The sequence below is a fragment of the Heptranchias perlo genome, unplaced genomic scaffold, assembly GCF_035084215.1.
Source record: "Heptranchias perlo isolate sHepPer1 unplaced genomic scaffold, sHepPer1.hap1 HAP1_SCAFFOLD_56, whole genome shotgun sequence".
NCBI classification, from domain to species: domain Eukaryota; kingdom Metazoa; phylum Chordata; class Chondrichthyes; order Hexanchiformes; family Hexanchidae; genus Heptranchias; species Heptranchias perlo.
Window position 1 is genome coordinate 4,450,852 of NW_027139581.1, and position 26,512 is coordinate 4,477,363.

Consider the following 26,512-nt stretch of genomic DNA (forward strand, 5'->3'; position numbering starts at 1 on the left):
CTGCTCTCTCTTCACATCAGTACTGTCAGACTGCGGGATTCATATTTTCTTTTTTTACATCATTTTCTTTAATTAATATTCAGAACTTTCGGTAGCTTCACTTCACATCAGTAAAATGCTTGTTTACCTGTAATTTTCAATATGGAGTGACGGTGTTAAGGGATTTACCTAACCTGTTTGTTTACTGACCTCAATTAATGTCAATGTGTCGTTTAATTGTCTCACTGGAGAGTTCCCTCAGGCCATAAATAGGGACTGTTTTCAAGGCGTCACATCAGAGTGTTTGATGCAGCTTTGCCTCCAGTACAAACAGTGATCATTGGATCTCAGAGATAATGAAAGAATGTTCTGTTATATTCCAATTCAGCTTCGGATTCTGTGGGCAATTATTGATGTACAACAGATTTACTATCCGCTCCTCGCTGCTGTTGGCGTTCCTGGTAAGTCATTATTTCAGCAGTTTATTCTGTAAACCATGTTTAACTGTATTTACTGTTCTTGTCCTTCAGACCCGGTTATTAATTGTATTCAGTGTAATCCTCTTGTTCAGTGTCTGGTAATGCACCTTGTTTCCTTCATTTAACATGTGAACAGTTCCCGATTCACTGCCCCAGTTCGATGAACACCATTTCCTTTTCATAACTTTCTTCAACTGATGGTCATTTTTTAGGATTTGCCTGTTATTTGAGTCTCGTACACAAGGAATGTTGGTGGAGGATTCTCTTTATTGAACAGTTTGCCGTCTGCTCTCTGCACTGAACCCTAGTATCGGATCAGAAATATTTGTTCATAGAGTAAGACAGCTGCCTGGAGCTGAATCATTATTGGATATTGTCCAATATTACAGAGTGCATTGGTGACCTATCTGTCAGCGCTGGTTTCCACAGATCAGTGTCATTAACTATAACCAGCAGACCTTAAAACTCCTGTTCCCTGTGAACAAGTAACTTGAATTGTCTTTCCCAAGGGTTTCTATCTGTTTCAGCATTGTTTTTCCAAGTTGTTTTCTGTTGAGGTTCTGGTCAGTTGTTTTGAGAACCGAAAGCCAGTTCGAAGCTTTTCGAAGCTTCTACTCATCGTTGCTTTCATTCAGATCAGTTGTTGTTGAAAGCTGAAGCTTCTCAAAGTTTCTGCACATTGCTGCCTTTGCAGTTTAAACTTTCAATGTCCAAATGCAATGTCCAAAGGGGCAAAGTTAACTCTTTCATTCACGGTTCTCTCTCGTCTCCTCTTCAAATCTGCCGTCATCACCCCATCCTCAAAAATAATCCATGACCCCTCGGTCCTTGTAAATTACCGCCCCCATCTCCAACCTCCCTTTCCTCTCCTTCAACGTGTTGTCGTTTCCAAAATCTGTGCCCATCTTTCCTGCAAATGCATTAGAAACCTCTCCAATCAGGTTTCCACCGCTGACACAGCACTGAGACGGCCCGAATCAAAGTCACAAATGACATCCCATGTGACTGACCGTGGAAAACTATCCCTCCTCTTCCTTCTTGGCCTGTCTGCAGCCTTTGACACGTTTGTCCACACCAGCCACCTCCAACGCCTCTCGTCCGTTGTCCAACTGGGTGGGACTGCCCTCGCCTGGTTCCATTCCTATCAATCCAGGATGAGCCAGAGAATCTCCTGCAATGATTTATCTTCCCGCCCACACACCGTTATCTCTGGTGTCCCACAAGGAACAATCCTTGACCTCCTCCTATTTCACATATTCAAGCTTCCCCTCGGTGACATCATCTGAAAACACAAAGTCAGATTCCACATGAAAATGACACCCAGCTGTACCTCACCACCGCCTCTCTCGACCCCTTCACTGCGAATCCAACGTCCAGTCCTGGATGAGCAGAAGTTTCGTCAATTAGAAAGACTGAAGCCATTGTCTTCGAACCCCATCAAAAATTCCGTTCATCCGCTACTGATTTCATCCCGTTCCCTGGTCACAGTCTGAGGCTGAACCGGACCAGTAGGCGTTCTATTTGACCCTGAGCTGAACTTCTGATCCCATATCCTCTCCATCACCAAGATCGCCGACTTCCACCTCCCGAACATCGCCCGTCTCCGCCCCAGCCTCAGCCCATCTACTGCTGAAATCCTGACCCATGGTTTTGTTACCTCCGGGCTCGACTATTAACTTGAGCTCATCCAAAACTCTGCTGCCCGCATCCAAACTCGCACCAAGTCCCGTTCACCCATCACCCCTCTGCTTGCTGACCTACATTGGCTCCCGGTCGAGCGAAGCCTCTATTTAAAAATTGCTAAACTCGGGTTACATCGAATTACATAGAATTTACAGCTCTCAAACAGGCCATTCGGCCCAACTGGTCTATGCCGTTGTTTATGCACCACACGAGCCTCCTCCCATTCTACTTCATCTCACCCTATCAGCATATTCTTCCATTCCTTTCTCCCTCTTGTACTTAGTTAACTTCCCCTTAAATGCATCTATTCTATTCGCCTCAACTATTCCTTGTGGTAGCGAGCTCTACATTCTAACCAGTCCCTGGGTAACTCAGTCTCTGCTGAACTGCTTATTGGATTTGTTGGTCATTATCTTATCTTTATGACCACTAGTTTTGTCCCCCCACTACACCACAAGTGAAAAAAAGGAGAGAAAAGAGCCCCAGCCTGTTCAGCCTCTCCTGATAAGTATATCCTCTCAGTTCTGGTATCATCATTGTAAATCTGTTTTGCACTCACTCCAGTGCCTTTAAACCATTGTTATTAATGGAGATCACAACTGTGCACAATACTCCAAGAGTGGACTAACCACTGGTTATAAATCACTGGTCAGGCCTCAGCTGTCCAATTGTCTCCAATTCTGGGCATCACACTTTAGGAAGGATTTCAAGGCCTTGGAGAGGGTGCAGAGGAGATTTAGTAGAATGTTCCCAGGGATGAGCGACCGGGCTGCTGCTTTTACTCTCAGTCTGATGTACAATTCCCTGTTTTTCTCTTCCTTACAGTGAACTTAGTGACGATTGTGCTCCTGTCTGGAGGAAGGTGCGGTCTCTCCAAATGTGTCACTCGTTACCTGGTGTCCATGGCAGCGGCGGATCTACTGGTCGTTATCACTGATTTGATATTCAGGCAAATTCCTATTCTTTTTTGGACTCAGTTTCAGTTCATTTGGGACTTTAAAGTGTGTAATATCCACGCCGTCCTGCTTTACGCAGCCACAGACTGTTCTGTCTGGTTCACAGTCACTTTCACCTTTGATCGATTTGTGGCTATTTGTTGCCAGAAGCTGAAAACAAAATATTGCACCGAGAAAACGGCGGCTGTGGTTCTGGGAACAGTGAGTGTGCTGTTCTGTGTGAAGAACACTTTCTGGTCCTTTATGCTTGGAGGTGAATATTGGATTAGTAATTCTCCCTGGTTCTGTTTTGCATCAGATTATGTTCGTTATTCACAGGTGTGGGCAGTAATTGAATTCCTTCACTATATTGTAACCCCATTTGTTCCATTTGTTCTGATTCTGCTGCTCAATGCTTTCACCGTCAGACACATTTTAGTGTCGAGCAGAGTCCGCAGGAAACTCCGGGCCCACAGCAGTGGGGAGAGTCCCAGTGACCCCGAGATGGAGAAGAGAAGGAAATCCATCATTTTACTGTTTGTTATATCGGGGAATTTTATCCTGTTATGGGCGGTGTTTCTGTTGTTTTCTGTATGGAAACGATTATATGTGTTAGACTTTATTCCTGTGATTCTACCTAAATTTGTACAAGAACTGGGATTTATGCTCCAGCTCCTGAGTTGCTGCACCAACACGTGTATTTATGCCGTGACCCAGACTAAATTCAGAGAGGAGTTGAAGAATGTGGTGAAATATCCCTTTACTGGAATTGTTAAATTCATTAAATAATGAGAAGATTTTCCATCATCACAAGGTGTTGGTCTGGTGTTCTGCCCAATCCCCTCATCTCTGTGATACAAACACAGTGAGGCCGGTTTTCATCTTTCACCGCCCGGATTTAATGACTGACAGGGACGGTCGAGGTGGGGAAGTCCGCGGAGATCAGTCCCGCTTGATTCCTTCTGGTTTTTAGCCCCGTTCAGTCTTCTGGTGCGGCCTGGGGCGGGTGGATGAAGCTCCGGTCCGCCAGGCTCTTGTTTCATGTGTTTACACAAAGCGGGCGGGCGGGGCACACATGCAGCCCGTGGTGTGAGGACCAGAGAATCGTATTTTAAGAATCATTTTACTTCACCTGAGGAACAGAGGAACAGGAGTCGGCCATTGAAACCATCGAGCGTGTTCCCCCATTCTATTAGATCAAGTTCGATCTGTGTATGAACTCAATTTACCCGCCTTGGATTTGAACACTTAATACCCGCGCCAAACAAAAATCGATCAATCTCAGTTTTGAAATTTTCAATTGATCCCCAGCATCAACAGCTTTTTGGAGGAGAGGGTTCCAGATTTCCACTGCCCTTTGTGTGAAGAAGTGATTCCTGACATCACCCTTGAACGGACTACCTTTAATTTTAAGGTTATGCCCCCTTGTTCTGGACTCCCCCACCAGAGGAAATAGTTTCTCTCTATCTTCCCCATCAAATCCTTTAATCATCTTAAATACAACCATTAGATCTGCTCTTAATCTTCTATACTGAAGGGAATACAAGCCTGGTCTGTGCAGTCTGTCCTCATAATTCAACCTTTTAAGCCCCGGTATCATTCTGGTGAATCTGTGCTGTACCCCCTCCAAGGCCCATATATCCTTCCTGAGGTGCGCTGCCCAGAACTGAATTCAGTCTCCAGATGGGGTCGAACCAGAGCTCAGCACAGCTTTAACATAACTTCCACCCTTTGTGTTCCAGCCCTTTTTGATCAGGCTCAAAGTTCCATTCGTCTTTTCAATTATTTTTTGTACCTGTCCTTCAGCTTTTAGTGATTTCTGGACTTGGACTTCACAATCTCTCTGCTCTTCCACAGTCCCGAGCATCTCACCATTTAGATAACCGGATCTAACTTTCTTAGGTCGAAAGTGGATGACCTCACACTTTCCCACATTGAACTCCATCTGCCACAGTTTTGCCCATTCATTTAATCTTTCAACGTCCCTTTGCAACTATCTGCTCCCATCTACAATATTTATTGTGCTTCCTAACTTATTGTCGTCAGCGAACTTAGATATACGGCTGTCTATTCCTTCATCCAAGTCATTTATAAATACAGTGAAAAGCTGAATCCCCAGTACAGATCCCTGGGGACACCACTGGTCACATCCTGCTGATTTGAGTCCATACCCATTGTCCCCACTCTCTGTCTCCCACCACCTAACCAATTCCCTGTCCAAGCCAATGGGTTGTCTCCAATTCCATGCACTCTCGATTTTGTGAACGGACTCTTATGTGGAACCTTGTCGAACGCCTACTGGAAGTTCATATAAATAATATCCATAGACACTGCTAATCTACCACCTTAATTAGCTCCTCAATAAAATCAACTAGCTTCGTTAGACATGGTAGCAGGACAGGTAGATAAGGTGGTTAAGAAGGCAGCTGGAAGGCTTTGCTTTATTAACTGAGGCATAGAATATAAAAGCAGGGATATTATGCTGGAACTGTATAAAACACTAGTTAGGCCACAGCTTGAGTACTGCGCACATTTCTGGTCAACACATTATAGGAAGGATGTAATTGCACGAGAGAGGCTGCAGAGGAGATTTACGAGGATTGTTGCCAGGACTGCAGAATTATCGCTCTGATGACAGATTGGATAGTCTGGGGTTGTTTTCCTTGGAACAGAGGAGGCTGAGGGGTAATTTGATTGAGGTGTACAAAATTATGTAGGGCTTGGATAGAGTGAATCAGAAGGACCGATTTCCCTGAGCGGAGGGATCAATAACCAGGGGGCATAGATTTAAAGTGATTGGTGGAAGGATTAGAGCAAAAATGAGGAAAATGTTTTCACCCAGAGGGCGGTGGGGGCCTGGAACTCACTGCCTGAGAGGGCGGTAGAGGCAGAAACGCTTAACTGATTTAAACAATACCTGGATGTGCACCTGAAGAGCCGTCACCTGCAGGGCGACGGACCAAATGCAGGAAAGCGGGATTGGGCTGGGTGGCTCGTTTCTCAGCCGGCGCGGACACGATGGGCCGAATGGCCTCCATCTGGGCCGTAAATTTTCTATGATTCTATGATTCTAAGAGGTCCAGGATCAATTTATAGCTTATTGAGTAAGACTTGTCACTGTCTCAGACTTTCCCTGTCCCTCAGTATCTGTGTCCGGGGAGAAGCTGATGGATTTGTGTTACCTTCTTCAGGTGAATCTTTGTGCTCATCGAGGTGATCGATGTCAGAGTCTGGAAATGGGACATTTAATCAGTCCGAGCACCTCTTGTCAGTATCCGGGACTCCCAGGTCAGGCACAGAGCAGTTTACATACAACAACGACAACTTGCATTTATGTAGCGCCGTTAACATAATAAAAGGTCCCAAGGCGTTTCACAGGAGCGATTATCAAACAAAATTTGACTCCGAGCCACACAAGGAGATATTGGGACCGGTGACCAAAAGCTTGGTCAAAGAGGTAAAATTTAATGAGCGTCTTAAAGGAGGAGAGAGAGGCGGAGAGGCGGAGAGGTTTAGGGACGGAATTCCAGAGCTGAGGGCCGAGGCAGCAGAAGGCACGGCCGCCAATGGTGGAGTGATTTTGGAGAAGGGCAGAAATCTCGGAGGGTTGTGGGGCTGGAGGAGGATACAGAGATAGGGAGGGGCGAGACCATGGAAGAATTTGGAAACAAGGATAAGAATTTTAAAATCGAGGTGTTCCCAGACCGAACAAAAGCAAGCACAGGGGTGATGGATGAACAGGACTTGGTGCGAGTTGGAATACGGGGAGCAGAGTTTTGGATCAGCTCAAGTTTATGGAGGGTGGAAGATGAGAGGCCGGCCAGGAGATCATTGGAGAAGTCAAGTCTCGAGGTAACAAATGCATGGATGAGGGTTTCAGCAACAGATGAGCTGAGGTGGGCTGGAGATGCGCAATGTTACGGAGGTGGAAGCAGGCAGTCTTGGTAATGGAGAGAATATGTGAGTAAATCTCTCTCTTCACTGTCCCATCAAACACACCCGGGCAGGTACAGCATGGGTCAGATACAGAGTAAAGCTCCTTCTACACTGTCCAATAAATCATTCCCAGGGCAGGTACAGCACGGGTTAGATACAGAGTAAAGCTCCTTCTACACTGTCCAATAAAACACTCCCAGGGCAGCGACAGCACGGGTTAGATACAGAAGAAAGATCCTTCTACACTGTCCAATAAAACACTCCCAGGGCAACGACAGCACGGTTTACATTTTTTTTTCGTTCATGGGATGTGGGCGTCGCTGGCGAGGCCGGCATTTATTGCCCATCCCTAATTGCCCTTGAGAAGGTGGTGGTGAGCCGCCTTCTTGAACCGATGCAGTCCGTCTGGTGAAGGTTCTCCCATGGTGCTATTTGGTAGGGAGTTCCAGGATTTTGACCCAGCGACGATGAAGGAACGGCGATACATTCCCAAGTCTGGATGGTGTGTGACTTGGAGGGGAACATGGAGGTGGTGGTATTCCCATGTGCCTGCTGCTCTTGTCCTTCTCGGTGGTAGAGGTCGCGGGTTTGGGAGATGCTTTCGAAGAAGCCTTGGCGAGTTGCTGCAGTGCATCCTGGGGATGGTACACACTGCAGCCACGGTGCGCCGGTGGTGAAGGGAGTGAATGTTTAGGGTGGTGGATGGGGTGCCAATCAAGCGGGCTGCTTTGTCCTGGATGGTGTCGAGCTTCTTGAGTGTTGTTGGAGCTGCACTCATCCAGGCAAGTGGAGAGTATTCCATCACACTCCTGAATTGTGCTTTGTTGATGGTGGAAAGGCTTTGGGGAGTCAGGAGGTGAGACACTCGCCGCAGAATACCCAGCCCTTGACCTGCTCCTGTAGCCACAGTATTTATGTGGCTGGTCCAGTTAGTTTCTGGTCAATGGTGACCCCCAGGATGTTGATGGTGGGGGATTCGGCGATGGTAATGCCGTTGAATGTTATGGTGAGGTGGTTAGACTCTCTCTTGTTGAAGATGGTCATTGCCTGGCACTTGTCTGGCGTGAATGTTACTTGCCACTTATGAGCCCAAGCCTGGATGTTGTCCCGGTCTTGCTGCATGCGGGCTCGGACTGCTTCATTACCTGAGGGGTTGCGAATGAAACTGAACACTGTGCAGTCATTAGCGAACATCCCCAATTCTGACCTCATGATGGACTGTAGGGGAATCAAGAGATCTGGGGATCGGGCGGGAAAGTGGAGTTGAGGTCGAAGATCAGCCGTGATCATATTGAATGGCGGAGCAAGCACGAGGGGCCGAATGGCCTACTCCTGCTGCTATTTCTTATGTTCTTATCTTCTTATACAAAATCACAGATGGTGTAATGAATGTTGATTTCAGACAGTAAGGATGGAGGGAGGAGGGAGAGTGTGTGGAATGGGGAATTTACAGATTAGGATGGACAGGAGGGGACAGAATATTCGACAGAAACACCAACAACTTGTATTTATACAGAGCATTTAATGAAGTAAAACATCCCAAGGTGCTTCACAGGAGTGAAATCAAATAAAATGTGACAGTAGAATTTGAAACTGGAGACAAGAAACGAGAATTGTCTGTTCTGAAATTCTATCCTGTAATTAAAGTAGGAACTTTGGTAAACTCCTTTTTACAGGATATTAGAAGGGGAGGATTTACAGATGGGAAACTCAAACCAAACATCACGTCAAGGTCTGACAGTCACTCGATTCATCAGGACCTGAATATCATCGGCCTTTGGATGTCGAAGGAAAAATCACCAATCACAGCGGTGACAAACTGGTCACGTGTTCTGTGTGTGAAAATCCTTTCAGCCAATCGTCTGGCCCGTGAGACACAAACACAGATGTGCCGGGAATCAACAGTGCAAATGTGGGGACTGTGGGAAGGGATTCAGTTGCTGGAAACTCATCGACCCAGTCACACGGGGAGAGGCCGTTCGCCAGCTGAGTGTGGGAATGGATTCACTCGCTCATCTCACCTACTGCCACACCTGAATCTTCGTAATGGGGAGAATCCGTTCACCAGCTCTGTGTGGAAAGGGATTCACTCGATCATCCCATTTACTGACACACCGGCACAGTCTCACCGGAGAGAGACCGGTTAGAGAAAAAGTACCAGGTAAACTAATGGGTCTAAAGGCTGACAAGTCCCCTGGACCTGACGGCTTGCATCCAAGGGTCTTAAAGGAAGTGGCTGCAGAGATAGTGGATGCATTGGTTGTAATCTTCCAGAATTCACTAGATTCTGGAAAGGTCCCAGCGGATTGGAAAACCGCAAACATAACACCCCTATTCAAGAAGGGAGTGAGACAGAGAGCAGGTAACTATAGACCAGTTAGCCTAACATCTGTCATTGGGGAAAATGCTAGATTCCATTGTTAAGGAAGTAGTAGCAGGACATTTGGAGACTCATAATACAATGAAGGGGAGTCAACATGGTTTTATGAAAGGGAAAACATGTCTGACAATTGATTAGAGTTCTTTGAGAATGTAACGAGCAGGGTGGATAAAGGGGAATCAATGGATGCAGTATATTTGGATTTCCAAAAGGCATTCGATAAGGTGCCACATAAAAGATTACTGCACAAGAGAAGAGCTCATGGTGTTGGGGGTAATATACTGGCATGGATAGAGGATTGGCTAATTAACAGAAAACAACGAGTCAGGATAAAAGGGTCATTTTCAAAATGGCAATCTGTAACTAGTGGGGTGCCGCAGGGCTCAGTGCTGGGGCCTCAACTATTTACAATATATATCAATGACTTCAATGAAGGAACAGAGTGTCTTGTGGCCAAATTTGCTGATGATACAAAGATAGGTGGAAAAGCAACTTGAGATGAGGACACAAAGTGTCTGTAAAGGGATATTGACGGGTTAAGTGAATGGGCAAACATTTTGCAGTTGGAATATAATGTGGGAAAATGTGAAGTCATCCACTTTGGGAGGAAAAATAAAAAAGCAAAATATTATTTCTATGGAGAAATACTACAGAATGCTGCAGTACAGAGGGATCTGGGTGTCCTCGTACATGAAACACAAAAAGTCAACATACAGGTGCAGCATGCAAACAGAATATTGGCCTTTATTTCGAGGGGGATGGAGTATAAAAGCAGGGAAGTCATGCTACAACTGTACAGGGTGCTGGTGAGACCACACGTGGAGTACTGCGTACAGTTCTGGTGCCTTTATTTAAGGAAGGACATACTTGCATTGGAGGCAGTTCAGAGAAGGTTCACGAGGTTGATCCCGGGTATGGAAGGGTTGTCTTATGAGGAAAGATTGAACAGGTTGGGTCCATACTCATTGCAGTTTAGAAAAATGAGAGGAGATCTTATTGAAACATAAAAGATTCTGAGGGGACTCGACAGGATCGATGCTGAGAGGATGTTACCCCTCAGGGGGAATCTAAAACTCGGGGTCATTGTCTGAGAATAAGGGGTCGCCCGTTTAAGACAGAAATGAGGAGGAATTTCTTCTCCCACAGGGTCGTGATTCTTTGGAAATCTTTACCCCAAAAGCTGTGGAGGCTGAGTCATTGAATACATTCAAGGCTGAGTTAGACAAATTGTTGATCAGCGAGGGAGTCAAAGGATATGGGGAAAGGGCGGGAAAGAGGAGTTGAGGTAAAAATCAGATCAGCCATTGAATGGCGGAGCAGGCTCGAGGTGCTGAATGGCCTGCTCCTGCTCCGATCTCTTGTGGTCTCCCCGGTGCCCCGTCATGTGATCTCCCCAGTGCCCCGTCATGTGATCTCCCCAGTCGTTACCTGAAGTTGATCTTCCAGTTACAGTGGTGGGGGTAAAAACCTCAAGTTAACCGAGGGAACTTAGACTGGGGAATCTGAGGTTTGTATGAAAGGAGTGAGTAATAAAAAGGAAATTAATAAAAACTGATTGAATAAGAGAAAGAAACAGTTGAATTATACTAAAGTGAGCAATAAAAAGTAACTAAAAGAATACAAATTAAACCCATCTGCTAATCAATGTTTAGTATTAAAATATGAATCAATTATCTCTGGAAATTGATAAATAAATAACTGCAAAGAAAGAATGAAATCTCCAGGACCTGACGGTTTTCCCTCAGGGTATTAAAGGAAACAGGTGGGGAAATTACAGAAACATTAGTCATAGTTACCCAAAGCTCTCTGGACTCGGGAATTGTGCCTTTGGATATGAAAATACCACTCCAATATTTAAGAGAGGAGGAAGAGAGAGAAAAGGAAACGACAGATCTGTCAGTTTAACGTCAGGAGTGGGGAAGTTACAGGAATCTATCACCAGAGACAGAATGATTGAGGACTTGAACAAGTCTGAGCTGATCAAAGAGAGTCAGTGTGGATTTGTGAAGGGTGGGTCATGTCTGACTAATCTCGATGAATTTTTTGAAGTCACCAACAGGCTGGACAGGGAGTGTCGATGGACATTGTCTGTGTGGACTTCCAGAAGGCATTTGATAGGGTTCAGCACAAGAGATTATTCGCAAAAATAAAAGTGCACAAAATTGAAAGTGACCTTGTGACTTGTGTTGGGAGGTGGGAGACAGAGAGTGGGGATAAAGGGAACGTTCTTTGATTGGTGGGATGTGACAAGTGGTGTTCCCCAGGGATCTGGACTGGGGTCTCAGCTTTTCACCATATTTATCAACAACTTGGATGAAGGAATAGAGAGTTTTATATCCAAGTTTCCAGATGACACTAAGATCGGAGACACAGTAAGTTGTGTGGATGGGAGCAGGAAGTTACAAAGGGACAGATTAAGTGAGTGGACAAAACTGTGGCAGATGGAGTTCAGTGTGGGGAAGTGTGAGATCATCCACTTTGGATACAAGAAGGAAACATTGGAGTATTTTCTTAAAGTGAGAGACTGGGAACTGTGGAGGAGCAAAGGGATTTGGGGGTCCATGTACACAAATCACTAAAAGCTCGTGCCCAGATACAAAAAGTAATCACAAAGACGAATGGAATGTTGGCCTTTATCTCGAGGGCTGGAATAGAAAGGGGAGGAATTTATGCTTCAGTTCCACAGAGCCTCGTTCAGAGACCCTCTGGAGTACATATATCCAGAATATTAAACTCCAGCCCAGTTCTGAGGGTTATTTCCATCAGAAACAAACCCCAACTGTCAGAATGAACATGGTTCAGTCCTGGATGTGATGAACAGCAGAATGCAACCCCCGCATCACAGGTGAACTCGCTGGTGTGTCAGAAGGTGGGATGACCGAGTGAATCCCTTCCCACACACGGAGCAGGTGAACGGCCTCGCCCCAGTGTGAACTCGCTGGTGTTGCAGCAGGTGTGACGACTGAGTGAATCCCTTCCCACACACGGAGCAGGTGAACGGCCTCTCCCCAGTGTGAGTACGTTGGTGTCTCAGCAGGTTGGATGAACAAGTGAATCCCTTCCCACACACGGAGCAGGTGAACGGCCTCTCCCCAGTGTGAACTCGCTGGTGTTGCAGCAGGTGTGACGACTGAGTGAATCCCTTCCCACACACGGAGCAGGTGAACGGCCTCTCCCCAGTGTGAATTCGCTGGTGTGTCAGCAGGTGGGATGATTTAATTAATCCCTTCGCACACACGAAGCAGGTGAACGGCCTTTCCCCAGTGTGACTGCGTTGATGAGTTTCCAGATGGGATGGGTAATTGAATCCCTTCCCACACACTGAGCAGGTGAACGGCCTCTCCCCAGTGTGACTGCGTCGATGAGTTTCCAGCTGGGATGGGTAATTGAATCCCTTCCCACAGTCCCCACATTTCCACCGTTTCTCCGTGGTCCGGGTGTCCTTGTGTCTCTCCAGGTTGGACGATCAGTTGAAGCCTCGTCCACACACAGAACACGTGGACGGTTTCTCCCCGCTGTGAATGGTGCGATGTTTTTTCAGGCTGTTTAACTGGTTAAAGCTCTTTCCACACTCAGTGCACTGGAACACTCTCACTCGGGTCTGAGAGTCTCGGTGATTTTCCACTCACACTGATGTTTGAAATATTTTCCCACAGACACAACAGACAAACATTTCTCCTTCCACATTCAAAGGCCGGTGATATTCAGGTCCTGATGAATCGAGTGACTGTCAGATCTTGACGTGATGTTTGGTTTGAGTTTCCCGTCTGCAAATCCTTCCCTTCTAATACCCTGTAAAAGGAGTTTACAAAAGTCCTCACTGTAAATACAGGATAGAAATTCAGAACAGACAATTCTAGTTTCTATATAATATTCTTCCCGCTCATTCCCCCAGACTGTAAATCCCCGTCCCACACACTCTCCCTCCTCCCTGTGCTGAAATCCAAACCCATCGCACCATCTCCATCATTTCTTCCCTCCACTCCCAGTTTCCTCCCTCCCTCTACTCTGGTCGGGTTCAGTTCTCCACCCCCTGGGAGCAGAGTGAGAGGAAAATAAATGAGGCACAGGGACCCTGAAGCCCCGCCCACTCTTTGTTCACAGTCACTGGGACCCTGAAGCCCCGCCCCCTCTTTGTTCCTGGTCACTGGGACCCTGAAGCCCCGCCCACTCTTTGTTCACAGTCACTGGGACCCTGAAGCCCCGCCCACTCTTTGTTCACAGTCACAGGGACCCTGAAGCCCCGCCCACTCTTTGTTCACCGTCACTGGGACCCTGAAGCCCCGCCCACTCTTTGTTCACCGTCACTGGGACCCTGAAGCCCCGCCCACTCTTTGTTCACCGTCACTGGGACCCTGAAGCCCCGCCCACTCTTTGTTCACAGTCACTGGGACCCTGAAGCCCCGCCCACTCTTTGTTCCCAGTCACAGGGACCCTGAAGCCCCGCCCACTCTTTGTTCACAGTCACAGGGACCCTGAAGCCCCGCCCACTCTCTGTTCCCAGTCACTGGGACCCTGAAGCCCCGCCCACTCTTTGTTCACAGTCACAGGGACCCTGAAGCCCCGCCCACTCTTTGTTCACAGTCACTGGGACCCTGAAGCCCCGCCCACTCTTTGTTCACCGTCACAGGGACCCAGAAGCCCCGCCCACTCTTTGTTCACAGTCACTGGGACCCTGAAGCCCCGCCCACTCTTTGTTCCCTGTCACTGGGACCCTAAAGCCCCGCACACTCTTTGTTCCCTGTCACTGGGACCCTAAAGCCCCGCCCACTCATTGTTTCTGGTCACTGTGACACTGAAGCCCCGCCCACTCTTTGTTCCCTGTCACAGGGACCCTGAAGCCCCGCCCACTCTTTGTTCCCAGTCACTGGGACCCTGAAGCCCCGCCCACTCTTTGTTCCCTGTCACTGGGACCCTGAAGCCCCGCCCACTCTTTGTTCACAGTCACTGGGACCCTGAAGCCCCGCCCACTCTTTGTTCCCAGTCACTGGGACCCTAAAGCCCCGCCCACTCTTTGTTCCCAGTCACTGGGACCCTGAAGCCCCGCCCACTCTTTGTTCACAGTCACTGGGACCCTGAAGCCCCGCCCACTCTTTGTTCACAGTCACTGGGACCCTGAAGCCCCGCCCACTCTTTGTTCCCAGTCACTGGGACCCTAAAGCCCCGCCCACTCTTTGTTCCCAGTCACTGGGACCCTGAAGCCCCGCCCACTCTTTGTTCCCAGTCACTGGGACCCTGAAACCCCGCCCACTCTTGAGCAAAGATGGATGCGCATGCGCAGTGATCCGTGACTTCTTTGACCAGGATGTCGGCCAGTTCCCCGCTCACCCGGGCGGCCGCCGGTCGGGCCTGTCACCGCGGTGTAAACACGAGGCCTGTGGGCTCTTATTCGGGGCCTGAGGCCTACACCAGGTGTTTATAAAGCTTCCCTGCCCACCCCCAGGTCCAATTCCTCCCCCGCGCCCACCGTCTCCGACCGGATCCCGACCCGCCTGTTCCCTCAGTCCGTCTCCACCACTCGCACCGCGCATGATCAGAGCACAGCCCAGTCCCGCGCCTGCGCACTGGGCTCCTGTAGTCACTGATAGGGCACTTTCTGGGCCGCGGGGGATTCTGGGTAAACTCACCGCCATTGAAGGTCCGAATCGGTGAACAGAAATTTCGTCATCGCATCGAGGTTGGGGCCGGAGGGACAATAAACATCAAACAAAATCAATGAATAAATTATACAGAATCCCGAGTGCCCGGGCCCTCAGACAGGGAGCGAAGTTCACCGGTCGCCACTTTTCCTTCACCAACTCGCACCTCAGGCCCCGCCCAGTCTGGTTCAATTGATCAATGTTTTCCAACTGTGTTTTCCAACTCGAGTTCAGGCCTGTCATTCTCAGAGAAACTTCGAGGCCTCATTTTTTCTGTGTGCTGTGAGGACCGATATCGTTCATTTTGATCTATTTCTAGTTCAATGAGGTTTGCTGAATGTGGCCCAGGCCAAGTGTCAGGAGATCGGATCAGGCCCACCATAGAAAATGAGTTTGACCCCCCTGAGATAGACAATGTGAACCGGATTATCCTCATCCACTGAAGCAACTTCTTCATAAAACACCCCTGAGATAGACAATGTGAACCGGATTATCCTCATTCACTGACCCAGCAACTTCTTCAAAGACACCCCTGAGACAGACAATGTGAACCGGATTATCCTCATCCACTGACCCAGCAACTTCATCAAAAAACACCCCTTAGACAGACAATGTGAACCGAATGATCCTCATCCACTGACCCAGCAACTTCTTCAAAAAACACCCCTGAGACAGACAATGTTAACCGGATTATCCTCATCCACTGACCCAGCAACTTCTTTAAAAAACACCCCTGAGATAGACAATGTGAACCGGATTATCCTCATCCACTGACCCAGCAACTTCCTCAAAAAACACCCCTGAGATAGACAATATGAACCGGATTATCCTCATCCACTGACCCAGCAACTTCTTCAAAAAACTCAAGCAAGTTTGTAAGACGCGACCTTCTTTTCCTGAAGCCGTGTTGAGTGTCTCTCACGGCCCCTCCCCATTCCCCTCGCAATAAACGCCAACATTCCATTTGCCTTCCTGATCACTTCTTGTATCTGCAGACCAACTTTCTGTGATTCATGTACTACGATACCCAGATCCCTCTGTACTTCAGAATTCTGCAATCTTTCTCCATTTAAATAATATACTGCTCGTCTATTCCTTCTGCCAAAGTGGACAAGTTCACATTTTCCCACATTATACTCCATCTGCCAAATTTTTGCTCACTCACTTAACCTATCTATATCCCGTTGCAGACTCCTTATGTCCTCTTCACAACTTATTTTCCTACGTACCTTTGTCTCATTAGCAAATTTAGCAACAATACATTCGCTCCCTTCATCCAAGTCATTGATATCGATTGTAAATATTTGAGCCAGATCTTTACAAAACACTGGTCAAGCTTCAGCTGGAGTATTGTGTTCATTCTGGGCCAGCACACTTCAGGAAGGATGTCAAGGCCTGAGAGAGGGTGCAGAGGAGATTTACTGGACTGGTACCAGGGATACAGGATTCAGTTACATGGAGAGACTGGAGAAACTGGAGTTGTTCTCCTTGGAGCAGGGAAGGTTAAGGGGAGATTTAATCGAGGTGTTCAAAGTCATGAAGGGTCTTGATAGACTGAATGGTGAGAAACTGTTTCCAGTGGCAGGAGATCAGTAACCAGAGGACACAGCATTCAGGTAATTGGCAAAAGAACTAGAGGTGAGATGAGGAGAATATTTTAACGCAGCCATTTGTTATGAGCTGGAATACACTGCATGAAAGGGTGGGGGAATCAGAGTCAATTATAATTTTCAAAAGGGAATTGGATAAATACTTGAATAGGATAAATTTGCAGGATAAAGGGCATGAGAATGGGACTAATTGGATAGCTCTTTCCTAAAGCCAACACAGGCATGATGGGCCTAATGGCCTCCTTCTGTGCTTTATCATTCAATGATTCTATGATAAAGGGCCAGACACTGCTTCATCCTTCACTAACAGGGTCCCTATTAACAGTCGCTCCCTTCTGTATTCAGTGCAGTGAATGGAAACCTGTCTATTTTAGTGAGTTCAGCCTTTCTAAAATCTCTCACTATTTTCGAAGATCCATTTGACTCACTTGTTTCATTTTGAAAGACTTCTGATTTTTCCACTGTGTGTCGATGTTTTTGTTTAAAGGTGGAATGACATTTGTTTCAAAATATTCTGTTCTAACCCCCGGCCCAGTTTAAAACCCTCTGCACTACTGACCAGGAAAATCACAAGTCCAATCCTTGATCTCAGCCAAGGCAGCAGTTCAGGGGCTGGAATTGGCCTCAGTACCACTGGGCTAAATAAGAGTAACCCTGCTCTCGATGGAGATCCAGTGACCTCAACTGGGAAATTTATGGATGTCACTTGAGGGCAGGACTGGACTCGACCGTGATGCCTACCACAGTGGATAATCCTGCTGTCACTCACTGTGTGGGCACATGTATAAATGTTCCCTTATTGTTAGATTATTATCTAAGTCTGGCTCATTACTCATTACTGAATCTAGTCCACCCTCCTTAAAACCTACCTCTTTGACCAAGCTTTTGCTCACCTGTCCTAATATCTCCTTATGTGGTTCAGTGTCAAATTTTGTTTGTTAATCGCTCCTGTGAAGGGCCTTGGGACGTTTTACTATGTTAACGGCACTGGATAAATGTATCAATAAAACAGGGAACTCTTGGAAACACACTGCAGGTCCTTCTTTATCTGGACAACAAATCACTGCTGTAGTGTTGTACCAGCAGTTAACATAAGAACATAAGAAATAGGAGCAGGAGTCGGCCATACGGCCCCTCGAGCCTGCTCCACCATTCAATAAGATCATGGCTGATCTACTACCTCATTTAATATGTATCCAGAATATTAATAAACCCTCTAACTGCACTGGAGTTTAACATCAGAAACAAACCCCAACTGTCAGAATGAACATGGTTCAGGCCTGGATGTGATTAACAGCAGAATCCAACCCCGGAAGTCACAGGTGAACTCGCTGGTGTCTCAGCAGGTTGGATGAACGAGTGAATCCCTTCCCACACACGGAGCAGGGGAACGGCCTCTCCCCAGTGTGAACTCGCTGGTGTGTCAGAAGGTGGGATGAACGAGTGAATCCCTTCCCACACACGGAGCAGGTGAACGGCCTCTCCTCAGTGTGAGTGCGTCGATGATGTGTCAGCAGTTCCCATTTGCTCTTAAAGCTCTTCCCACAGTCAGAACATTTAAACGGTCTCTTATCAGTGTGAACAAGTTGGTGTGTCAGTAGGTGCTGTGACTGAATGAATCCCTTTCCACACACAGAGCAGGTGAACGGTCTCTCCCCAGTGTGAGCACGCTGGTGGGCAATGAGAGTGGATGACTGCCTGAACCTCTTCCCGCAGTGAGAGCAACTGAACGGTCTCTCGTCAGTGTGAATTCGCTGGTGTCTAATCAGTCCCTCCGAGCTTTTAAACCTGTTCCTACAGTCAGAGTATTTAAAAGGTCTCTCCGCAGTGTGAATAAGCTGGTGTGTTCGGAGGGCGGATGACTGAGTGAATCCCTTCCCACACAGAGAGCAAGTGAACGGCCTCTCCCCAGTGTGACTGTGGTGATGAGTTTCCAGCTGGGACGGATAATTGAATCCCTTCCCACACACGGAGCAAGTGAACGGCCTCTCCCCAGTGTGACTGTGGTGATGAGTTTCCAGCTGGGAGGGGTAATTGAATCCCTTCCCACAGTCCCCACATTTCCACGGTTTCTCCATGGTCCGGGTGTCCTTGTGTCTCTCCAGGTTGGACGATCAGTTGAAGCCTCGTCCACACACAGAACACGTGGACGGTTTTTCCCCGCTGTGAATGGTGCGATGTTTTTTCAGGCTGTGTAACTGGTTAAAGCTCTTTCCACAGTCAGTGCACTGGAACACTCTCACTCGGGTGTGTGTGTCTCGGTGATTTTCCACTCACACTGATGTTTGAAATCTTTTCCCACAGAGAGAACAGACAAACATTTCTCCTTCCACATTCAAAGGCCGGTGATATTCAGGTCCTGATGAATCGAGTGACTCGGTCAGATCTTGACGTGATGTTTGGTTTGAGTTTCCCGTCTGCAAATCCTCCCCTTCTAATCCCCTGTGAAAGGAGTTTACAAAAGTCCTCACTGTAAATACAGGATAGAAATTCAGAACAGACAATTCGAGTTTCTCTGGATCATTTTTTCATCTTTTGAGCCTCGAAAGCTGTAAATCCCCGTCCCACACACTCTCTCTCCTCCTTGTGCTGAAATCCAAACCCATTGCACCAACTGCAACATTTATTCCTCTGCTCTTTTGAATTCAGTTCCACACTCACTGGTTCCCCTCTCTCTCCTCCCCTGAAGATGCTGACTTTCCTTCCCGTATCCTAACTCGCACCAAGTCCCATTCACCCATCACACTTGTACTTACTGACCGACAGTGACTCCCGGTCCAGCAATGCGTCATATTTAGATTCCTCATCCTTGTGCACAAATCCATCCATGGCCCTCGCCCATCCCAATCCCTGTAACCTCCTCCAGCCCTCCGACCCTCCCCTATCTTGTAACCTCCTCCGACCCTCCCCGATCTCTGTACCCTCCTCCGACCCTCCCCAATCTCTGTAACCTCCTACATGGCCCGCCGACCCTCCCCAATCTCTGTAACCTCCTCCATCTCTGTAACCTCCTCCAGCCCTCCGACCCTCCCCTATCTCTGTAACCTCCTCCAGCCCTCCGACCCTACCCTGTCTCTGTCACCTCCTCCAGCTCTCCGACCCTCCCCTATCTCTGCAACCTCCTCCAGCCCTCCGCCCCTCCCCTATCTCTGTAACCTCCTCCAGCCCTCGTCCCTCCCCTATCTCTGTAACCGCCTCCAGCCCTCCGACCCTCCCAGATCTCTGCTCTCCTCCAATTCCGGCCTCTTGCACCTCCCCCATTCCCTTCGCCCCACCATTGGGGGCCGTGCCTTCAGCTGTCTGAGCCCCAAGCTCTGGAATTCCCTCCCTGAACCTCTCCCCCTCTCTCTCCTCCTTCAATCCTCCCTCTTTGACCCAGCTTTCGGTGCCCTGTCCTAATCTCTCCTCATTCTTCTCTTCCTGCTCCTGTGAACCGTCTTGACCCATTTTGCTCCGTTAAAGGCGCGATAGAAATGCAAGTTGTTGTTGACTCTGCGGGTTCAGTTCGAGCGGAGATTGGGTCGGGCCCGATCCCGGGAAGCGGCGGGTAGTGGAGGGGGGATGATGCCGCCTGTTTTCTCTCGGGTCCTGGGCCCTACACTCGGTGTTTCTGGGCCCTGTGATCCCCGCCCTTTATTAACCCGCTCTCTCCACACCTCCTCTGACCTGCTCGAACCGCGCTCTCTGCCTCAGACCCTTCGGGCCGCGCATGCTCAGCTCACACTGACCAACAATCAGCCTCTCCTGCGCCGGCGCACTGGGCTCCTCTCAGATCGATAGGGGACATTCCGGCGCGCGGTGCAGTCTGGGGACGGACCGCCGCCATTGGAGCTCCGATCCGACCCTCAGTTTCTCTGATGGGACTGAGATTGGGGGCGGGGGGAAAGCGCTTTTGGAGCAGCGGAGGGCGGAGCGGAAATAATAAAAATAAAATAAAATCAAAATAAACCCGAGAGCCCGGGGCACGCTGGGTAATGGAGACCGCCATTAAACCGTCAGAAACACTCACAGCGCAGGCGCGCACCGCCTCGCCTCGAAAAAACTTTGGGAAATGTATTTTTCCCCAAATCTGTGAATAATTTAGTCTCATTACACATTGGAACTGACGGGCTGGATTGATGTTTATTTTCCAATTGCAGCTCAGGACCTTCAATCCCAGCGTCAACCCGGAGCAAATGCGCTCCCGACCAATAGGAAGAGCGGAGAGGGACTGGAGGACCGAGCGGGCGGTTGGTCCTCCAACCAATCGGAGTGTGTGAGGGGTGGGACTTGCGGCGGAGGGTCTGAGCCCGGATCTCGCTCAGTGTCTGGATCTCTGCCGAATTTTTGAAACTTGATTCATCTCAAGCTAAAACTCCAGAAGAAAACTGGACCTTTCAGTTGTGGCTTTAAACAGATGAAACCCTGTGGTGTCGAGCAAACAGTTCAACATTTGTTAGTAAAATGACTCTGATGAAGTAATGGAGAGCCATGTATCCAAGTTTGCTGATGACACTGAGTGCAGAGGCACAGTAAATAGTGTAGATGGGAGCAGAAAGTTGCAAGGGGGCAATAATAGATTCAGTGAGTGGGCAAAACGGTGGCAGGTGGAGTTGAATGTGGGGAAATGTGAATTCACCCACTTTGAACCTAAGACAGAGATCAGAGTATTTACCAAACGGCAAGCAGCGAGAAACTGTGGAGGAGCAGAGAGATTTCGGGGTCCAAGTACCGAAATCACTAAAAGCTAGTGGACAGTTACAAAAAATAATTTTAAAGGCTAAAGGAATGTTGGCCTTCATCTCAAGGGGGCTGGAATATAAAGGGGTGGAAGTGATGTTACAGTTGTACAGAGCTCTGGTTAAACCCCATCTGGAGACTGCCTTCAGTTCTGGGCACTGCACCTCAGGGAGGATATACTGGCCTTGGAAGGGGTGCAGCACAGATTCACCAGAGTGATACTGACAGATTGCATAGACTGGGCTTGTTTTGAGTGGAGCTTGGAAGATTAAGGGGTGATCTAATCGAGGTGATTGAAGGATTTGATAGGGCAGATAGAGAGAAACTACTTCCTCTGGTGGGGGAGTCCAGAACAAGGGGGCATAACCTTAAAATTAGAGCGAGGCCATTCAGGGGCGATGTCAGGAATCACTTCTTCGCACAAAGGGCAGTGGAAATCTGGAACTCTCTCCCTGAGAGCAGTCGAGGCTGGGGGTCAAGTGAAAATTTCAGATCTGAGATTGATAGATTTTTGATAGGCGAGGGTATTAAAGGTTATGGTACCAAGGCGGGTGGATGGAGTTAAGATACAGATCAGATATGATACAATTAATTGGCGGAACAGGTTGGAGGGGCTTAATGGCCTCCTCCTGTTCATAATGATTAAATGTTCCTAATCTCTGCACTAATTACAGAACGGACCGATTGTTAATAGGAGCTCCGTTCATGAAATCCCCTGACATTCAAAGAGAAACGGGACTGTCCCTTTAACTATAAACAAAGGGGAGTGCCTGTCCCTTTAAATATCTGCCCCATTCCCACAGGCAGTGGGAGGAGGAACAGCGCGCGGTCTCATTCCGCCCAAAACCAGCGGGGCCTCGCGCGAGGGAGCAGCTCCATGAGGGGGCGGGGCCAGTGTGTGAGGGCGGGGCCTCGGCTCTGACGTCTCCAGGAGCCCAGCGCGCAGGCGCGGGAAAGGGTCCGCGCGGTCGCCAGACGGAGTCGGAGGGTCGGGAGCAGGTCGGCGGGGGGCCGGGGACAGGACACTCAGAAACCGGGCGGAGGCCGCGCCCCACGGCTAATAAACATGGAGCGGGGCCGCAGGACCCGAGTCGGATCCTCTGATCCCGAGTGTGAGCAGCCGGACGGCAACTGCGGGACTTCTCCCCGGGGACAGGCCCGGGTTACCGGGGTAACCGGCCGCCATCTTGGTACAGGATGAGGCAGCGTCACTGCGCATGCGCGGCCATCTTGGTACAGGAACAGAGTGGGTGGGGTTCAGGATCTCAACCCGTGCTGTCCCTGCCCCGGGAGTGTTTGATGGGACAGTGCAGAGGGAGCTTTACTCTGTATCTAACCCGTGCTGTACCTGCCCTGGGAGTGTTTGATGGGACAGTGTAGAGGGAGCTTTACTCTGTATCTAACCCGTGCTGTACCTGCCCTGGGAGTGTTTGATGGGACAGTGCACAGCAATCAATGACCAATGATTAACCCTATTAAAATCTGGGATATAGTTTCTGAACAGCTTCATCAACGGAGCCTCTCACTTTTCCTCTCCCTATTCTTCTTCCCAAAATGTATCACTTCACATTTCTCTGCATTAAATTTCATCTGCCATCTATCTGTCCAATTTATTATCCAGTGTCCGTGACACTGAAGTCACTTCCAGTCCTCTTCACAGTTCCCCACACTCCCCATCTTGGTGGCATTTGAATTATCTGGAGATTTTCATCTTGTGCCCGAAATTCCCGAGCCCAGATCATTTCCCTGTATTGAGAAGAGCAATGGTCCCAACACTGACCCTGGGGGACACCACTGTTTACATCCCTCCAGTCTGAACAATATCCATTATCCACCACTCTCTGTTTTCTGCCCTTTCCCCAACTTCCTGTCCACGCTGCCCCACTCCCTTCAATTCCGTGAGCCTTAATTTTATCAACAAGTGTGCGGCACCTTCTCAAACACCTTTAGACAATCCATCTACACAACACCCACTGCATTCCCTTTCTCGCCACACTGTGTTATTTCTTCAAATAATCCCTGCTGTCTGTCCTGAATTCATCCATTTTACTAACAAATGTTGAAATGTTTGCTCCACCCCACAGGGTTCCATCTGTTAAAAGCCACACACAGAGAGGTGGGGGAGGCCCACTGTTGGACAGTGTGAGCTGAGGGGTGGGAGAGGCTCATTGTCGGACAGTGTGAGCTGAGCAGGCACAGGAGACGCAGACTTGCGAAAACACCGAGTGCCGCCCCAGACCCCAATATAAAACAGTCAACAGTTTCCCCCCAGACCCCAATATAAAACAGTGAACATTATCCCCCAGACCCCAATATAAAACAGTGAACATTATCCCCCCCAGACCCCAATACAAAACAGTGAACATTATCCCCCCAGACCCCAATAGAAAACAGTGAACATTATCCCCCAGACCCCAATACACAACAGTGAACATTATCCCCCCCAGACCCCAATATAAAACAGTGAACATATTTCCCCCCAGACCCCAATATAAAACAGTGAACATGATCCCCCCAGACCCCAATATAAAACAGTGAACATTATCCCCCCAGACCCAAGTATAAAACAGTGAACATGATCCCCCCCCAGACCCCAATATAAAACAGTGAACATTATCCCCCCAGACCCCAATATAAAACAGTGAACATTATCCCCCCAGACCCCAATATAAAACAGTGAACATTATCCCCCCAGACCCCAATATAAAACAGTGAACATAATCCCCCCAGACTCCAATATAAAACAGTGAACATTATCCCCCCCAGACCCCAATATAAAACAGTGAACATTATCCCCCCCAGACCCCAATATAAAACAGTGAACATTGTCCCCCCCAGACCCCAATATAAAACAGTGAACATTATCCCCAGACCCCAATACAAAACAGTGAACATTATCCCCCCCAGACCCCAATATAAAACAGCGAACATTATCCCCCCAGACCCCAAGATAAAACAGTGAACATTATCCCCGCGAGACCCCAATATAAAACAGTGAACATTATCCCCCCCAGACCCCAACAGAAAACAGTCAACATTATCCCCCCCAGACCCCAATATAAAACAGTGAACATTGTCCCCCCCAGACCCCAATATAAAACAGTGAACATTATCCCCAGACCCCAATACAAAACAGTGAACATTATCCCCCCCAGACCCCAATATAAAACAGCGAACATTATCCCCCCAGACCCCACGATAAAACACTGAACATTATCCCCCCCAGACCCCAATATAAAACAGTGAACATTATCCCCCCCAGACCCCAATATAAAACAGTGAACATTATCCCCCAGACCCCAATATAAAACAGTGAACATTATCCCCCCCAGACCCCAATATAAAACAGTGAATATTATCCCCCCCAGACCCCAATATAAAACAGTGAACATTATCCCCCAGACCCCAATATAAAACAGTGAACATTATCCCCCAGACTCCAATATAAAACAGTGAATATTATCCCCCCCAGACCCCAATATAAAACAGTGAACATTATCCCCCAGACCCCAATATAAAACAGTGAACATTATCCCCCCAGACCCCAATATAAAACAGTGAACATTATCCCCCCCAGACCTCAATATAAAACAGTGAACATTATCCCCCCAGACCCCAATATAAAACAGTGAACATTATCCCCCCCAGACCCGAATATAAAACAGTGAACATTATCCCCGCGAGACCCCAACAGAAAACAGTGAACATTATCCCACCAGACCCCGATATAAAACAGTGAACATTATCCCCGCCCCAGACCCCAATATAAAACAGTGAACATTATCCCCCCACACCCCAATATAAAACAGTGAAAATTATCCCCCCAGACCCCAATAGAAAACAGTGAACATTATCCCCCCCAGACCCCAATATAAAACAGTGAACATTATCCCCCCCAGACCCCAATATAAAACAGTGAACATTATCCCCCCCAGACCCCAATATGAAACAGTGAACATTATCCCCCCCCCAGACCCCAATATAAAACAGTGAACATTATCCCCCCCAGACCCCAATATAAAACAGTGAACATTATCCCCCAGACCCCAATATAAAACAGTGAACATTATCCCCCCAGACCCCAATATAAAAGAGTGAACATTATCCCCCAGACCCCAATATAAAAGAGTGAACATTATCCCCCAGACCCCAATATAAAACAGTGAACATTATCCCCTCCAGACCCCAATATAAAACAGTGAACATTATCCCCCCCAGACCCCAATATAAAACAGTGAACATGATCCCCCCCAGACCCCAATATAAAACAGTGAACATTGTCCCCCCCAGACCCCAATATAAAACAGTGAACATTATCCCCAGACCCCAATACAAAACAGTGAACATTATCCCCCCCAGACCCCAATATAAAACAGCGAACATTGTCCCCCCCAGACCCCAATATAAAACAGTGAACATGATCCCCCCCCAGACCCCAATATAAAACAGTGAACATTGTCCCCCCCAGACCCCAATATAAAACAGTGAACATTATCCCCAGACCCCAATACAAAACAGTGAACATTATCCCCCCAGACCCCAAGATAAAACACTGAACATTATCCCCCCCAGACCCCAACATAAAACAGTGAACATTATCCCCCAGACCCCAATATAAAACAGTGAACATTATCCCCCCCAGACCCCAATATAAAACAGTGAATATTATCCCCCGCAGACCCCAATATAAAACAGTGAACATTATCCCCCAGACCCCAATATAAAACAGTGAACATTATCCCCCCCAGACCCCAATATAAAACAGTGAACATTATCCCCCTGGACCCCAATATAAAACAATGAACATTATCCCCCCAGACCCCAATATAAAACTGTGAACATTATCCCCCCAGACCCCAATATAAAACAGTGAACATTATCCCCCGCAGACCCCAATATAAAACAGTGAACATTATCCCCCCCAGACCCCAATATAAAACAGTGAACATTATCCCCCTAGACCCCAATATAAAACAGTGAACATTATCCCCCCCAGACCCCAATATAAAACTGTGAACATTATCCCCCAGACCCCAATATAAAACAGTGAACATTATCCCCCCCAGACCCCAATATAAAACAGTGAACATTATCTCCCCCAGACCACAATATAAAACAGTGAACATTATCCCCCTAGACCCCAATATAAAAC

At 48.0% G+C, this 26,512-nt stretch overlaps 2 protein-coding genes and 1 pseudogene across 2 annotated transcripts in view; 1 reads left to right on the top strand and 2 right to left on the bottom strand.

The window, feature by feature from the left end:
• Window positions 1-12,172: 12,172 nt before the first annotated feature.
• On the bottom strand, window positions 12,173-12,966 carry LOC137315704 (zinc finger protein 214-like; annotated as a pseudogene).
• A 4,931-nt stretch (window positions 12,967-17,897) lies between these two features.
• On the bottom strand, window positions 17,898-19,470 carry LOC137315766 (zinc finger protein 239-like). Its single transcript, XM_067980256.1, has 3 exons — window positions 19,398-19,470; window positions 18,787-18,907; window positions 17,898-18,366 (listed from the first exon to the last, which is right to left on the bottom strand). Exons 1-3 carry the CDS (start codon window positions 19,468-19,470, stop codon window positions 17,958-17,960), a joined length of 603 nt encoding a protein of 200 aa, XP_067836357.1. The 3' UTR covers window positions 17,898-17,957.
• A 2,956-nt stretch (window positions 19,471-22,426) lies between these two features.
• The window catches only part of LOC137315767 (zinc finger protein 850-like), a 113,209-nt gene continuing 109,123 nt past the window's right edge, over window positions 22,427-26,512 (top strand). The window contains exon 1 of the mRNA XM_067980257.1: window positions 22,427-22,531. Within this exon, the coding sequence (XP_067836358.1) occupies window positions 22,427-22,531 (105 nt within the window). The remainder of the gene's footprint in view (window positions 22,532-26,512) is intronic.